At 39.9% G+C, this 17,237-nt stretch overlaps 1 protein-coding gene across 9 annotated transcripts in view; it reads left to right on the top strand.

The window, feature by feature from the left end:
• Nucleotides 1-17,237, top strand: part of caska (calcium/calmodulin-dependent serine protein kinase a) — a 167,024-nt gene that overhangs the window by 134,288 nt on the left and 15,499 nt on the right. For 5 of the 9 annotated variants that reach the window (XM_053626801.1, XM_053626800.1, XM_053626797.1 and 2 more), the window contains exons 6-17: nt 63-165; nt 1,562-1,737; nt 2,881-3,003; nt 3,211-3,294; nt 3,406-3,505; nt 4,193-4,317; nt 7,270-7,347; nt 10,151-10,231; nt 14,328-14,516; nt 14,688-14,766; nt 16,447-16,532; nt 16,731-16,799. In XM_053626801.1, the coding sequence (XP_053482776.1) occupies nt 63-165; nt 1,562-1,737; nt 2,881-3,003; nt 3,211-3,294; nt 3,406-3,505; nt 4,193-4,317; nt 7,270-7,347; nt 10,151-10,231; nt 14,328-14,516; nt 14,688-14,766; nt 16,447-16,532; nt 16,731-16,799 (1,293 nt within the window). The remainder of the gene's footprint in view (nt 1-62; nt 166-1,561; nt 1,738-2,880; nt 3,004-3,210; nt 3,295-3,405; nt 3,506-4,192; nt 4,318-7,269; nt 7,348-10,150; nt 10,232-14,327; nt 14,517-14,687; nt 14,767-16,446; nt 16,533-16,730; nt 16,800-17,237) is intronic. The other 4 variants (XM_053626793.1, XM_053626798.1, XM_053626799.1 and 1 more) reach the window with 1 other exon arrangement.

Here is a 17,237-nt window from a genome sequence, read left to right as displayed (position 1 = left end):
TCCTTTAGTCTGTGTGGAAAAGTAATGCGGTTTGTGTGGTTTTTTTTTTCTCCTTCCTGCAGCCTCACTGTGTATTGCTGGCATCAAAGGAGAACTCTGCTCCCGTGAAGCTGGGTGGCTTTGGAGTTGCTATACAACTCGGAGAGTCAGGATTAGTGGCTGGAGGTAAGCAATGTCCTCATGTGTACTGCTCTGTACATGCAATAGGTATCAGGAGGCGCGATTTATTTATGTTGCAAGTTAATCTTGCAAAAGTCTTCCTGTTCTGCAACATAGGAAATAAGTCTTCCTGTTGTGCTGTATACCAGTGTGTGGGTGTGGGTGTGTGTGTGTGTGGGGGAGGGGTGTGTGTGTGTGTGTGTGAGACATCCTAGTCTGAGCACTTCTACTTTTTCTGTAGCTTAACCACTATAACGAGTTCTAGGAACACAGCCGGTCCTCTATTATCATGCAGATAACCTCACAGGGGTTTCTCTGCTATTAGCAAGACATCTGTTGTCATTTTCTCAGAAGCAAGAACTGTAACTCAGGCAGATGTGTTGCCAGTAGTATAAAGGTTCCTGAGGTTGCTTTGAATCATCCTCTCTGTGTTGCCAGTAGAATAAAGGTTCATGAGGTTGCTTTGAATCCTCCTCCCACATCTAATATATAAAACAGTTCAAACCTGATAATATCCATACACTTACCCTCATCTACATATACATATCTATACATATTACAACATCCAGCATTTTGAAAAAAGAGCTTTCTGTCGATTTAACAGGCATTATCAGTTTCATCCATAAACCCAAAATCCATCCGTGTCTCTGTGTCTGATATTTGCATACTTTGCGTACATACGTTCACTGACCACTTCATTAGGAACAGTTGAAGATTGAAAAAAGACCAGGCGATGTTACCCAGTCAGCCATAGTGGAAGCAGTACAGTGTATAAAATCATGCATATATAAAATCAAGTTAAGAGCTTGAGTTAATGTTCACATCAACCATCAGAATGGGGGAAAATAAGCTCTCAGTGATATCCAAAACTAGATGGTTGAAGATTTGAAAAACATTGCATGGTCTTTTTCTAATTCTCAGCTGCCCAGTTTCCTCTCCTTGGCTGAGAGAATTGGAACCCAGTGTGGTCTTCTGCTGTTGTAGCCCATTGGTCTCAAAAGTTCAATGTGTTGTGCAAGCTGATATGCTCTTCCGCACACCATGGTTTTAAAGTGTGTTCAGCTTGAGGCAGTCTGGCCATTCTGCTCTGACTTCTCTCATCAACAAGGTGTCTTTGCCTTCAGAATTGCTGATCACTGGATATTAGACAATACATACGATAATGCCAGGAGATGAGCATTTTCTGAAATACTCAAAGCAGTCTGATGCCTCAGTCAAAGTCATTGACATCATATTTTTTCCCCATCTTGATGTTTGATGTGATGCGCTCTTGAACTGTATCTATATGATTTTCTGTATTGCTGCCACATGATTAGCTGATTAGATCATTGCATAGATGAACAGGTATACCAGTGTTCCTATTAAAGTGGTCAGTGAGTGTATAATGATGTGTGTTCCGCAGGCCGAGTAGGCACCCCTCATTTCATGGCTCCTGAGGTGGTGAAGAGAGAGCCGTATGGGAAGCCAGTGGATGTGTGGGGCTGTGGAGTCATCCTCTTCATCCTGCTCAGTGGCTGCCTGCCCTTCTATGGCACTAAAGAGCGCCTGTTTGAGGCCATTATCAAAGGCAAATACAAGGTATTAGTTTAATTAGGTGATGCTCTTCAAAGTAAAACCAAGGCTATGCATAAGCACTATTGAATTATCAGTGGCAGAGACTTGAGTTTAAACTCTTGAAGACGTCATATCGGCTAGCTCATGTGTAAGTCTAGCTCAGAAAGTCAAGGAGTTTGAAAATCTATGTGTTTTGCGCACTAGAGCAGGAATGAAAGAATTGGCAATAAGGAAAATCAGTGTGCAATCAATGGGAAATGCAGTCCTGTGCTTTTGGTTGTCAGTAGTATCACTCAAGCATGTTTGAAGAAAAATGAAAATTCAATGACTGTCAAAATTAATAGGTTTCTCTGAGAAGATGCATGAAAAAATATCAGTATGAAATGTAGTTTTGTGCTTTGGGTCAATTGAAATGGAAAATGGATGGCTCTAGCTGGAATATTTATGGAAAATCAAAACGGTTGGCTCATGCTTATGGCTGCAGATCCGTGGCAAAAATCCAAGCGCTTTATTGATGCTCTCACACTCTTCATGTGTTGTTTTGTTTAATCTGATAGTTTTCGATTAATACCCTTGCAACATATTAACATTATATGCCATCAAATATGGAAATACAGGTATATTTAACCGTGTTCTACCAGTTTACTAGCTAGCCTTTTAATTCTTGGGATGTGTTCTCTTCACGAGTGTTCATGAAGAACGTGTAACTTCGCTAACGCTTCGTCACAGTGGCAGACAGCCAATCAGAACTGATTTCTGACTGACTCGTGGGTCAGTGATGGAGTGAGAGACGCTTTACCGAATGAAAAGTGTAAAAAATATTTATGGTTCATTATGAAAATGTGGTGAGATCAATTGTGATGGGCTACCACAGTCTAGGTAATTAATGAGAAACACTGCGGCTACGTAATTGAGTACACACATAAGAAACGCAGTTTGGAAATATGCCCTATTTAAGTGTACACTGGAAAAAGGCTACCTGTCAAAAGGGTTTTTTTTTTTTTCTTTAATAGTTTAACTATTGTTAAAAAGATACATTCACTGTGTGCATATGTGTAAAGATTATAAATGAAAAACAGTACAACACAGAGTGTTCATTCACTTCTTAGACATCATTCTCATCATTCTTTTTGTGTGCTGCATTGTGTGCTGCAACCCCCTCTTCAGATGAACCCACGACAGTGGACTCACATCTCAGAGAGTGCTAAAGACTTGGTGCGACGCATGCTGATGCTGGATCCTGCTGAGAGGATCACTGTGTACGAGGCCCTCAATCACCCGTGGCTCAAGGTACCCGACACTTGACCCTCACTAGTAGCTTCCTTGTGGTGAGAGGCTTTGTGGTTAGTTAGTTACAGTTACATTTATATTTTTAGAAGCATGGTCATTTTAAGGAAATCAGCACAGCACTGTTCTGTCATCTCCTCATCTTCTGTAAAGAAATGGAATGCCCTGTGTGTGTGTGTGTGTGTGTGTGTGGTTTGTTTTTTTTTTCAGGAGAGAGACCGCTACGCCTACAAAATCCACCTGCCTGAGACGGTGGAACAGCTGAGGAAGTTCAATGCACGGAGAAAGCTCAAAGTAAAGCTCACCCTTAGCACTAGCACTATATAAGTACAGCCTGACATTGGCACTGCAAAGTCTACATTTTAATGTAAGACAGAGTTCATATTCTCATGTTCTCGTGTTCAGGGTGCTGTGTTAGCAGCAGTGTCCAGCCACAAGTTCAGCTCGTTCTATGGTGACCCACCTGAGGAGCTGCCAGACTTCTCTGAAGATCCCACGTCATCTGGTACTCATCTACCAAGACACTGTGTACTGTGCTTTGTTTCAGCAAGACTGATAAACCCCATTATGCACTGGAAGCAGTTTAGCAACAGCACTGATATTCTTTTGCGTCTTCAAGATGGCAGTATTTATTTACAGGTTCATTACAGAGCAGAGCGCATCAACGTGTAAACGTTATTTATTGAAAGATTTCAGTAGCACTGGAGTAACATTGAGAGACAAACAAACTACATAAAAGCTCCAGTTTAATGTGTGTTCAAGCTTGTTATTTGGCGTCATGTGCTTGAAACGCATCTCTCTTTCTTTCTTTTTTTTCCTCCTGAATGTCTTCTACTGAGCATCCTCCAAACTTTGTTGTAAATGTAATGTTTGTGTTTGTCCAATGCTGGCCTTCCTCAAGGACTGCTAGCAGCAGAAAGTAGGTATTTTTATCTGACCTGTCCTGTCATTTGTAATGTGTGTGCAATTTGTAGAATGTAATCAAGTTCCTAAGTTACTTTTCCTCCTTCGTCAGAGCTATAATTCTGTATGTGTTTGTGATGTCTATGAGAAATAATGTCAAAGCATGTTATCGAGTGTTGAATCTGATTTACCGTAATTATGTTTCTGAGATTATGATTTTCTCATTGTACATCTAACAAGTATACATTGTTGGGAAAATCACACTTTTGCTTGTGTGTGTGTCTGTGAGTAGGGGCTGTATCACAGGTACTGGATAGCTTGGAGGAGATCCATGCACTAACAGATTGCAGTGAGAAAGACTTGGACTTTCTACACAGTGTCTTCCAGGACCAGCATCTCCACACGCTACTTGATGTGAGTCATGTCCTACAGATTCCTAGACAAATACACACACACACACACAAACACATGACTCATGCTGATTGTAGCAGGTCAAATAGTAGCTCAGATGTCATAGTCTTTTGATTTGATAGGGTTCCAGCCATAGCTGCTTTGCGTTTGGTGTAGACAGTCTACACAGTTTTTGATCTTTCTCACCTCAACCCTCAGTGGGTTGTTGTAATTGCATGGCTCACTTCACACATTAGTGTGAAGAAAAGTCCCACTTAGTCTCACTTATTTCCTGTGTCACAGTGCCTCTTCAAAGAAATTAATAAATTGACTTTATTTCTTTCATGCTTGTGAGCCTAAGTCTAGCAGCAGGGGGTATTTAAAGTAGTTTCCACTCTGAAAATATTCTAATCTGCACAAGATTATTATATAATATATATTATATCGAGACATAATGAGAACCTCTCTCTCCTTCATTATTTCGTCTGCTGTCTCTATGTTTATAAAAATCACACTCACACACACACACATGCGTGCATGTGGTTATCTTGTGTGTCTGTACACAGTCAGTAGTGTTGAAGGGTGTGTTTCTCTGTGTATGAATAGCTCCAGCTGTGGACCCAGAGCTGTGTTTTGTGTGTGGTAGGATTCTCACACATCAGCTCAAAGGTCTCAGTGTACGCTAACTAAAGGGTAGCGCCTTGTCTTGTGCGAGTAAGGACAGTAGGAATGTCACTTGGTTCTGTGAGTGCACATGTACTATTGAAAACCTGACTGCAGCTCCAGGAACAATGGCACCTATTGTCAGACTGCTCCCTTCAGTACCATGGCTGCAGCAGGGTCTGTTTGTCTGATGGCCTGCACCACACTTCAAGACATTGCCAGCTCTTTCAAAATCATGCACATAGAGCTCAGTTTGTCTGAAACTTGAGCTCCATGATCCACAGGAAGAAACAAGGGTCGCCCAGGCTGCTGCAGTATTGTCTGTAGTGTGCGTCTGGTTAGTCTGGATGATAGCTGATGAGCTTCTGGTCTTTTTTTTTGTTTTGTTTTTTTCTTTTTTAATAATGTTTGGTGAGTAAATGTGGCCATTTTCTGTCCTAGTGTTATTTTGTTGTTCTAGTTACAAAGGCTTATTTGAACACTATGTTGGTTTGGAAAGTTTAGAAAGCTGAACTTGGTTGTCTGCAAATGTCTCAAGATTCTACATGAATAAATTAGACTCCTGCTCCTCTGCTGTTTTTTTAAGGGGTTTGTTTTGAAAGGTACACATGAAATTGTAGATCGTTCTTGTTACTTTCTATAATACTAAGTAGATGAATCCATTAGGCTTTAAATAATATCATGATTCGTGATTCAGTTACATAATGTTACTTTTTTCAGCCTTTTGGTGTAATTTGTCTTTCACTCATTGGAATGGTTTATGTTGTTTTTAACAACATACTCTGTATATCTGTCTTTCCTTATTCATATCTTTTTAGGTTCTTGACCTGGGGGTCTCGACCCTCCGGTGTCGTTCTTAAAAGTGTGTTGCACTCGCAAATAGGTTAAGGGCTGCTTTAGGGCTGCTTCAGGAATTAGTCAGAGGTGGGTTTTGCAGGTTGCTTCCCCTCAAGATGTTTTTCCTAGAGAATGTCTCTGTTCTTAAGCAGGGTTTTCACCTGCTTTTATATCTATCTATCTATATATCTATATATCTATCTATATATATATATATATATATATATATATATATATATATATATATATATATATATATCTATATATCTATATATAGATATATATATATATAGATATATATATATATATATATATATATATATATATATATATATATATATATATATATTTTCTGGCAGTGTCTTGCTAGGTTGTTCTATTATTTGTGTGGCGGCGTGTAAGCGGTATAATTGTTCAGTATCTGCAGGGTGATCTGACCACAGCTCAGGAAACTACAGTGTGTGTTTATGAAAACTAAAAGTGTATTTCTGCAGAAACATTCATGGTATAACATTTATTCTCTGCCATATTTTTTCAAATTGGTGATTTCTTGAAGCATGCTCATCAAAGTTAAACTGAAAATTAATGACACCCTTTGTTCAGAGCAAACTTCAGCTGATGACCTGGAGAAAGCAGAAACCACAGAGAATACTTTGTTCACTTTTTTTACTGCTTCTCTCTTTCTCTCTTTCTCTCTCTGGGTGAGATGTCATTGTCTATGACCATAAAGTACATGAGCTGAAGACACGCTAGTGTTATTTATTTATTTATTTATTTATTTATTTTAAATAGTTAGTAAATGATTACATTGGGTGTGTTAAAGCTGCTTGTCTTGTTTGGAAGATGTCAGTTTTAAATAGTTCACCCACCCCCTTCCCCCCACAAATCAAATAGATGATTTGACTGATGTTTTGAATTGAAATTTTGAAAACTTGAATATTTTTCTTCTTTTAAAATGAAGTGTTGTGCTGTTTGACTAACTGCCAACACATTTTGTTTAAAGTTGTTCTGATGCCTGATTATCATTATGAATATTTCCTGTGGTGCATGCTGTCAGTGCACACTGCTCACGCAGGACTGTAATAAGCACAATACATTATGCAGAATAACAAATCCTAAATGACTTGACTTTATTTCAGATAATAAAGTACTTGAAGACTACCGGAGATACTTGGTGGAAAACATATTCAGAAATATTGTATTATCTGTGATTTGGTCAAAAATACAACTATTGTAATGGCTAAAAATAAACTTCTGTTTCTGAGACACGTTTATACTTCACAATCCTGGTTAATTACTGATAATGCATACTGTTTAACCACATATATCATATAAGCAGTCTACGTATGTGAAATATCTTTAACAGAACTGTTCAATTTTGCTACAGTATGGAGTTACTCCATATTGTGTTTTATTCACATGAAGCAGTATTGTGTTGACATTGCTAAAATCACTTCTACTGTTATATTTTTCCAGCTGTATGACAAGATAAACACCAAGTCCTCCCCACAGATCAGGAATGCTCCAAGTGATGCTGTTCAGAGAGCCAAAGAGGTCAGTGCCTCATCCTGTGGCATTACGACTCAAGCCTACAGTAACTTCAGACAGCCAAGCATCATTAAATGGGCAAGCTTATATGAGCGTACCAGAAGTAGCACATAACACACACACACACACACACACACACACACACATATATATATATATATATATATATATATATATATATATATATATATATATGTATGTGACAACACTGAAGAAATGGCACTTTGCTACAATGTAAAGTAGTGAGTGTACAGCTTGTGTAACAGTGTAAATTTGCTGTCCCCTCAAAATAACTCAACACACAGCCATTAATGTCTAAACCGCTGGCAACAAAAGTGAGTACACCCCTAAGTGAAAATGTCCAAATTGGGCCCAAAGTGTCAATATTTTGTGTGGCCACCATTATTTTCCAGCACTGCCTTAACCCTCTTGGGCATGGAGTTCACCAGAGCTTCACAGGTTGCCACTGGAGTCCTCTTCCACTCCTCCATGACGACATCACGGAGCTGGTGGATGTTGGCGACCTTGTGCTCCTCCACCTTCCGTTTGAGGATGCCCCACAGATGCTCAATAGGTTTTATTCCATCACCTTCACCCTCAGCTTCTTTAGCAAGGCAGTGGTCGTCTTGGAGGTGTGTTTGGGGTCGTTATCATGCTGGAATACTGCCCTGCGGCCAGTCTCCGTAGGGAGGGGATCATGCTCTACTTCAGTATGTCACAGTACATGTAGGCATTCATGGTTCCCTCAATGAACTGCAGCTCCCCAGTACCAGCAGCACTCATGCAGCCCCAGACCATGACACTCCCACCACCATGCTTGACTGTAGGCAAGACACACTTGTCTTTGTACTCCTCACCTGGTTGCCACCACACACGCTTGACACCATCTGAACCAAATAAGTTTATCTTGGTCTCATCAGACCACAGGACATGGTTCCAGTAATCCATGTCCTTAGTCTGCTTGTCTTCAGCAAACTGTTTGTGGGCTTTCTTGTGCATCATCTTTAGAAGAGGCGTCCTTCTGGAACGACAGCCATGCAGACCAGTTTGATGCAGTGTGCGGCGTATGATCTGAGCACTGACGGGCTGACCCCCCCACCCCTTCAACCTCTGCAGCAATGTTGGCAGCACTCATACGTCTGTTTCCCCAAACACAACCTCTGGATATGACGCTGAGCACGTGCACTCAACTTCTTTGGTCGACCATGGCGGGGCCTGTTCTGAGTGGAACCTGTCCTGTTAAACCGCTGTATGGTCTTGGCCACCGTGCTGCAGCTCAGTGTCAGGGTCTTGCCAATCTTCTTATAGCCTAGGGCATCTTTATGTAGAGCAACAATTCTTTTTTTCAGATCCTCAGAGAGTTCTTTGCCATGAGGTGCCATGTTGAACTTCCAGTGACCAGTATGAAGTAGTGTGAGAGTGATGACACCAAATTTAACACACATGCTCCCCATTCACACCGAGACCTTGTAACACTAACAAGTCACATGACACCGGGGAGGGAAAATGGATAATTGGGCCCAATTTGGACATTTTCATTTAGGGGTGTACTCACTTTTGTTGCCAGCGGTTTAGACATTAATGGCTGTGTGCTGAGTTATTTTGAGGGGAGAGCAAATTTACACTGTTATACAAGCTGTACACTCACTACTTTACATTGTAGCAAAGTGTCATTTCTTCAGTGTTGTCACATGAAAATATATAATCAAATATTTACAAAAATGTGAGGGGTGTACTCACTTTTGTGAGATACTATATATAGATATTCATTGAAATTAATTTTCAGTGAATACCAAAAGAAGAAGTGCTGACGATAATGAAATAAGTTATGAGAAATAAAAAATGTCGTCTTTGGGGGGAAAAAAAAAAAAGCAGTTCAAGCAGAAGTTTGTTGTGTAGGGGAAGTTTGTGGTTCAAGCTTTGCTGATTGCCTTTGATTCATGACCATTGTGAGCAGTCATACTAGTCTGCTTTCTCAGCATAGTTCAGTCATACCTTAATAATAACCTGTTCTTATCACGTTAGCTTTTTTTTAAAAAAAAATTATTGCATTTTCTGTGGGAGGCAGGGTCTGAATGAGCTAAGACTAACTCTCCACGAATAACTGATATTGAAAGTTCACCAGTGTTCACTGATAACATAACCCTTTATACAAGACTTCTACTATAAACACTGTAACTTTTACTGTTGTAAAAGGGCAAATGAATCGTACGTGAATGATGAGAAACGTTATATTAGACTGAAGGTTATATTACTTAACTGAAAAGAATTAACAGAACCAAACTGAAAATTAGCTTATCCTTTTAACATGAGAATGTGAGGAACTCTCATATACATGTATGTTACGTTATGAATGATGCCGTTCATCACCTCATTCACACTTGTAGTGTTCATCACTTGAGCATTTGAAATGTTCTCATAGCCATGGGTTCTCTATACAGTTTTGAGACGTTTCCAAATTAAATGATCAAATAAAAGATGTTTCCAGCTTTCTAAATCATTAGCCATGGATATTAGGTAGCGTATTTTAGGCAACCATATTTCCCATTTGCTTAACAGCATTTTTCTCATGACTTTTTCTCATGTGTGTGTGGTGTGTTCACTTTAGCATTTTGAAAGCACAAATTCACAAGTTCTGTTTGAATGCCACATGAGGATACTGATTATGTTAATCTTAGCTGCTCTAGACTACTCAACACACACACACACACACACGCATTCAGCAGAGAGGTCTGCAATGTCTGTGTGTGCAGTATTACTGTCTGGCCCACAGTTGCTCAGCTATGTATATGTTATTGTCCTTCTGCAGGTACTAGAAGAGATTTCCTGCTATCCAGATAATACAGATTTTAAAGAGCTGAGGCGAATCCTAACCCAGCCCCATTTTATGGTAAGTTAAGCTGTTAATATGTTAAGCCAGCTAAACTGCTTTATTAACCTGCTCTTGTGCACAGTATTTCCACCAAGAGAAGATAGAGGCTTAAAAAAAGCGTCCTGTCATCTTAGGCAAGTTAACTAAATTGACTAAACTGTCACAGCATCTCCAGGACTAGCTCTGTTACACGAGCACATACAAAAGCAGTGCAGTTAAAGGCTTGATTCTGATCAGATGATGATTCATTTTCTATAGCAGCTCCAACAGTAGTTCCAGCTGCAAGGTTAATGTTAATGCACTCGATCTAATATTATATTATTGTTTCTATAGTAACAACTTTTCCAGGGATTTGTATGGTGGATGCTGCACATAAACAGATTAAAAGTGTTTATAGTTGTTGAAAGGGAGTTTATCTAGCATTTTTGGAAGAACTCTCAAGTAACCATCAGAGGTAAAGCTGTAACTTTAGGTTTTCGGATATGGGATAGCCTTCAGAACAGAGGGCTTTGCACTTTCTCTGTAACATGACAAGCTGTATTTTATTTTGTCTTATTAACTTCAAGAGAAAATAAAATGGAGGCTGGTGAGAGAATGATTTTTTTTTTCATAGTTTATAGCTGGTATAACGCAAGTGATTATAGGGAGTAACGTGTTTCTTGGGCCTTACACAACCTTAAATGTAACTATAAATGGATAAAATGTACAATATGTTAAACTTTAACGAATAAAAAATTAATTGTTAGTAAATTGCTGTGGTTTAAGAGAAATAAAACACTTCAGAATGTGTTGTTATTGGAAAATAAGGACTAAAAACGACAGCACTACCTGTATTTTATTCCAAATGTATACTGCTGTTTGAAAATTGGAAATGGTTCAGAAAATATTTTCTTGCAAACCTTAAGGATAATATATATTTCTGGTGGAATCTTACATATTTTACAGTTTGCTTTTTCAAATGCATAATAGTCATTGAACTAAACACGTATGCAAACCACCACCACCATGTGAAGACTTAGATCAGTGTTTGCTTGTTCCCGTTTTGTCCAAACCCATAGCTTCTAGCACGCTGTCTTCAACTCAGCCTCATTCTTGCATTTTCTGCAGAATTCTGTACTTCAACTTTTACAGAAGTGCAAGATAATATGACGTACATAAACATGTATAAAAACCATACAGCTGTGACATTTGGATTTCAAGTAAAGTCATTTATTTATTCAGCACATACAGTGTGCAGAGATAGCTTAAAGTCGAAACATTAAAAGTATAAAGATCGGTCCAGGATTTCGCTGAGGTTTTTTTTTTGTGACTGTTGCGTCCAGAAATGCTTGATTTTGCTGTGGCTTATTTAAAAATTTGTGATACAACTTGTGGAGTTTTCCATGCTTTTATTTTTGCGGAAAACTACTTGAATTGCCAAAAAAGACCTTTTAGCTGTACTTATGTTTGACATGCATGAATCAAAGAGGGCTTTGGCCGAGTGTGCGTTTTGATGGTGTCACATGACGCATCTTGGCTCAAATCTGCGGTCATTTTGAAACTTTGCAGAGTTTGCATGATTTTGCGTTCATTTCTGCGATCACGAAATCCTGGATGGACTGAAAGATTTCATTCCACAAAGTAAACTCGGACACATTTTCCCAGGTTGACATGCAAAACTGTTGGAAATCAATTTAAACAAACAGTCTGGACTTTGCAATCAGTGATTCTGAGCAATTACATCATCTCAGGGTTGAACTTTTGTAATCGATAAGTGAGAGAGAAGCCTTGTGCTCTTATCAGTGGGACAAATGGCGTATCAGAGTTTCAGCAGTGGACAGATTAAAAAGGTGAATGTGTGTCCTGTACACTGCTGTCCCTCCTGGTCAAGAAAGCTCAGATAATGAGGAGACTGAAGACATGAGTAATGTGTTAGAGGAGAAACTAACGGAGCTTAAAAGGAATACACACTTGTCAGCTTTCTGTAGATCAGTGGTTCATAAACTGGGGGCCATCAGATAGCGCCAGGGGGGCCGCATAGAAATTCAAGAACATTATTCTTTTTAAAATAAATTTTACTTGTATGTAAGTCGGGATTGTCAACCTTTGAACTATGATGTACATAACAATGAGAAATATTAATGAATGCAATCAGTTGTACACAGCACACTAAGACACACACCAAACCGAGACATCTGTTCGTATCCTAGTGTACAGTACTGTTAGCCACACGCTGATAAAACCTAAGACTATTTAAAATGGATGCATTTGTAGATAGAGGACGTAGTGTCTTAGCTGAGAAAGTTAATACAGAAGTGCCTAGCATGGGGGGAAAAAAAACAAAATTGCGAAAATCAGCTGATTCTAGGGGGCCGCAAAGGGAGGCACCCTACACAACGAGGCCCTCACGCTGAAAAAAGTTTGAGAACCACTGCTGTAGATATCAGGTGAAGAATGAAGGTGTCTAAGCAAAGAGGGAAGACTTATAGAGCAGAAAAATGTGGAAGAGATTGAAAGCCTAATAAAGGAAAAGCTGATTATTCAGCTTTGAGAGAGGATGTGAGATAAGAGAGCAGGGGTATGTGGATTGGAACTGAGCGAGGGCAAGAGACAGAGATTAGGAGCCAAGAAGGAATTGCGTGAGCTGTACAAGAGTAGCTGTGGAACAGATTTCAATTGTCAAAAGAAAAGGAAACATTTTGTCGTGAGTTGTCTGGAGAACGCTGAAGTCTGGAACGGAGAGAGGGAGAAGCAGAGGCTGGGAAGGTGGGGGGAAAAACAGCAGCAGTGTGATGTCACCCTTTCCAACTTTGAGTGCCAGGTAAATTGAGAGGGGCCCAGGCCTGGTGCTGAAGGGGAGAGGGGGAGGACAGAGAGAGAGAAAGTGGGGAGGAGAGAGGCACAGTCAGGTACAGACAACTGAATTCCGGCCTGCTGTTGACCTTGACTCCACATTTCCCCGTTCCAAGGACGCCTAAAAGCACTCCAAAGTGCTATTCCAGACTCCCACAGGACAGCAGTGTGTCAGTGAAGAGGGTGAGGATTAATAGGGTACTCAGCTCTTGTGAGTTGTATGAGCTTTCCTGTCTTTTTTTTTTTTTTTTTTCTACATTTGTGAGCTGAAAGCTCTTCTCCATTTTATGATTCTGTGGTGTTATGTTGTTTTAATCCTACAAGACTGTTTATTCTTTACGGAGGCTAAAGTGTGAGGAGTTTAAAAAGAAAGATGAAAGGTCTGGTGTAAATGTAATAAGACTTGGATTGTGAGCTTCATTGTGGATACATTTGGTCAGATGTTTATCTTGGAGTGTTGGCACTAAGGGATCCGTTAAGGTTTACCACTGACACAAAAACAAAATTGTAAATGGCTGATTTTGTGAAATCACTCTGCGTGAACTGTTCTAGTGTGGAGGTAGTACAGTACAAGGCTTTAGGATTGAAGCAGAGTGGAAACTTTAACTAGAAGTGTTATCGATTACGTTTTGAGTCTCGTGATTCCAGTCCCAGGTGTTTCACAAGTATTATTATGTATATGAATCTTTCTGCTTGAGGAACACAGAAACAAGTTGCTCACTATAATGCACATGGTGTCTTATTTTAAATATGATAATAGGGGTGTGGAAGGATATAACATGATGTAACAAAAATGTAAGTCATTAGTTGCAGTACTAAACATTTGCTGGAATTTTTCTTCACTATGTGTTGTCACAGAGCATTTTGATTGTAATGTTAGGAGAGTCTCTGTCTCTAATTTAGGAATGAGTGCAGTGTGTCCCAAACATCTCCGTACATAGGGGAAATTAACATTTTTTAGCAAAATGTAACTTTATTTACAAAACATCCTCTACGGGATGTCATTTCTTTGTAAACACATACGGAGTCCATTGCAACCTTGCTACAGCTTCCTGGTGCAGCCATGAGAATGATTTCAATACGTTGTTCTTTTATCAAAGGCTTTCTTAAAGGCTATCTGGAAAATATATAATATATTACTAAGTATGAAATATTTTGGAAGGCTTTTTGCTAAAAAATTTGTGTTCATTTACCCTATGTATGGATTTACACCCTGTATAAGTGTCGAGCACTAGTGTGTAATTATACTGTGTGTGTGCACATGCCACTCTCCACCCACTAGGCCTTACTGCAGACTCATGATGTGGTAGCTCATGAAGTATACAGTGATGAGGCACTGAGGGTCACACCCCCTCCTACCTCACCGTATTTGAACGGAGACTCACCTGAGAGCACCAACGGGGACATGGACTTGGAGAACGTCACTCGAGTACGCCTGGTGCAGTTCCAGAAGAACACAGATGAGCCCATGGTTTGTATGCTCGAAAGACTCATTCACACACGTTCACATGTCCTCTATTTATTCTCTTATAATTCTTTTACTCTGGTGTGTTTGTGGGTTTTTTTATTTTTTTTTATCAATGTTCAGATATTGTGATCTGTGGCACAGTCACTCTGAGCTCAGTTCTCTCCTGTGTTGCAGGGTATCACGCTGAAGATGAATGACCTGAACCACTGCATCGTGGCCAGAATAATGCATGGTGGCATGATTCATAGGCAAGGTATACTGTCCAGGACCATACATGTTCACGTTTTAGCACCCGGTCATCTTTTCACTACTTTTCACTCCCTCAGTGCAGATGTCTTTAAACAGAGAGGACTTGAAGTGTAGGGACTTGGGCTCGACTCATCAATCGACTTGGACTTAAAACTGAAGACTCGGGGAGCCTCAGTCTGGATAAACACGAACAAAAATCTGATCAATTATGGCGATGGAAATAACACAGTAAATAAATCACTAAATCCAGTCTTTTCAGATCTCAATGGCTAAGTGATTCAGCATAAGATCTTGATCTACAGTGAAGCCATGACCGATAGAAGACCTTCCACTACATAAATGTTTGGGTCTGTTCGAGACTTTTATATGCTGTGTTGTTTTCTGTCAGTTTTTGTTTAAGCTATTGTTTAGTAATGCGGTAAGACTAGAGGTTAGGCGTTAACAATAAACTTGGTCTATTTTGAACCGTAGAAAATAACCGTCGTGTAGTTTCATTAGTCAGACTCTTATTATTTTAATGGTTGTCACGCTGTCACGGGGTAAACTATCTACCTGGGTTTGGGAGGGGGTCCAGTCCAGAGGGTTCACTGATGTGAAATAAATGCAATAAATTGCATCCGCAAAATACTTCTTTAAGAGACATTAAAACACTTCCAGAAATGTTGGTTAGTTTGTGCTGCCCATCTAGCCAACATTTATGCTTTCAGTAAATCTGTGCAAATAAGCGTTTTGTTACATATATTGAGTTTAGTTTCTGACATTAAACACTAGTAAAGCTTTACCCTGTACAGTGTTCATTCCCATGTTTTTCCTAGAAATAATATACTAGTGTCTTACAACATCTGTACAAGAAAACACCTACATCTGAAAATGTGTGTGTTAACTAATCAGACGTGGGCAAAGATGTGCAAAAATGGACTTGTGAATATGTCTGTTTTTTAACCCATGACACAGACAGTAATACAGATATTATAGATACATTATATGGCCAAAAGTTTGTGGACATCTGACCATCACACCCCAATTTGTGCTTTAACATCCCATTCTAAAACCATAGGCATTAATAGGAACTTGGTCCCCCTTTTCTGCTATAACAGACTCCACTCTTAGGACAGTGTTCTACTAGACTTTGTAATGTGGCCATGGGGATGTGCCCATTCAGCAACAAGTGCATTACTGAGGGAAGGCTCTGATGTCTGGTGAAGAGGCCTGGCGCGCAGTCAGCGTTTCAGTTCATCCCGAAGGTGTTCAGTGGGGTTGAGGTCAGGGCTCTGTGCAGGCCTCTCATGTTCAATTCTGACCTTGGTAAACCATGTCTTTATGGAACTTGGTTTGTGCACAGAGGTATTGTCATGCTGGAACAAGATTGGGCCCCGTAGTAGCAGTGAAGAATAATCTTAATACTACAGCATATAAAAACATTCTTGAAAATTGTGTGATTTCACCTCTGTCAGTTTGTGTAACCGGTTGGAGAAGGCCCACATATGGGTATGACGGTCAGGTGTCCACATATTTTTGGACATATAGTGTATATACAGAGAATTACATACATCTGATGACCTGAGTTGGTTTGCTTGACTCATTTTGCACATGCATCTGCACTTTGCACCGTTTTACACAGTCTGTGGCCACAAAGCCCACCCTGCACTTTTTAATCCGTGCATCTCCACGTTCCATCAATTAGGAACTTTGCATATTGGAGATGAGATCCGGGAGATCAACGGCATTGGTGTAGCTAATCAGACAGTGGAGCAGCTCCAGAAAATGCTTGTGAGTGCAGATCACATCATTGTTCTTGTAAAAGCGTTTATTTCGTACCCAGTACTGTGTAAATTCTTCATGACATGTTTTGAAAGTAAGTAAAAAGTCTGGAAAAAAAACTCAAATTGAAGCCGTTTATTGTGACAGATGGCAATGGAAAAAATGTAACCTGTCATTATTATTTATACTGTGCATTTCTCTGCACAGAGGGAGATGAGAGGGAGCATCACCTTCAAGATTGTACCAAGCTACCGGATACAGCAGTCATCTTGTGAGGTAAAGAACCCAGTGACCCTCTCTCACTCTTTCCCCCCCCCCCTTTTTTTTCTCTTTCTCAGTCTGTTTGTTATCCTTTTGAGTGCTCTGGGTTGGGCTGGGACTGCTGTGGACTTTCTGTGTGTGACTAACTGCCTGCTTTGTGGCTGTGTGTTAACGCATTTTCCCTGAGACGCTGCATCATACAGCGCACACAGAGCCCAGGTCCTGGCTCTCACGCTATTGCACACCAATTTCACAACCAAGATAGCGGAATAATGACACCTGCACAGTCATGGCACATTGTTCAGCCAGGAAATAAGATGTACGTTGTATTTTAGAGTATAAAGACAGCAATTTATTAGGACTGAATTTTTCCAGCTTTTCTCCCTCCACCCACATGTGCTCCAGTTATTGGTGTGTGCCGTCTCAGTCAGTTAAATACACATATTTCAAGAG

The sequence above is a fragment of the Ictalurus furcatus genome, chromosome 6 (genome assembly GCF_023375685.1).
Source record: "Ictalurus furcatus strain D&B chromosome 6, Billie_1.0, whole genome shotgun sequence".
Classification (NCBI taxonomy): Eukaryota; Metazoa; Chordata; class Actinopteri; order Siluriformes; family Ictaluridae; genus Ictalurus; species Ictalurus furcatus.
The sequence above is the reverse complement of the archived record's forward strand: the minus strand, read 5'-3'. Positions and strand labels throughout refer to the sequence as shown.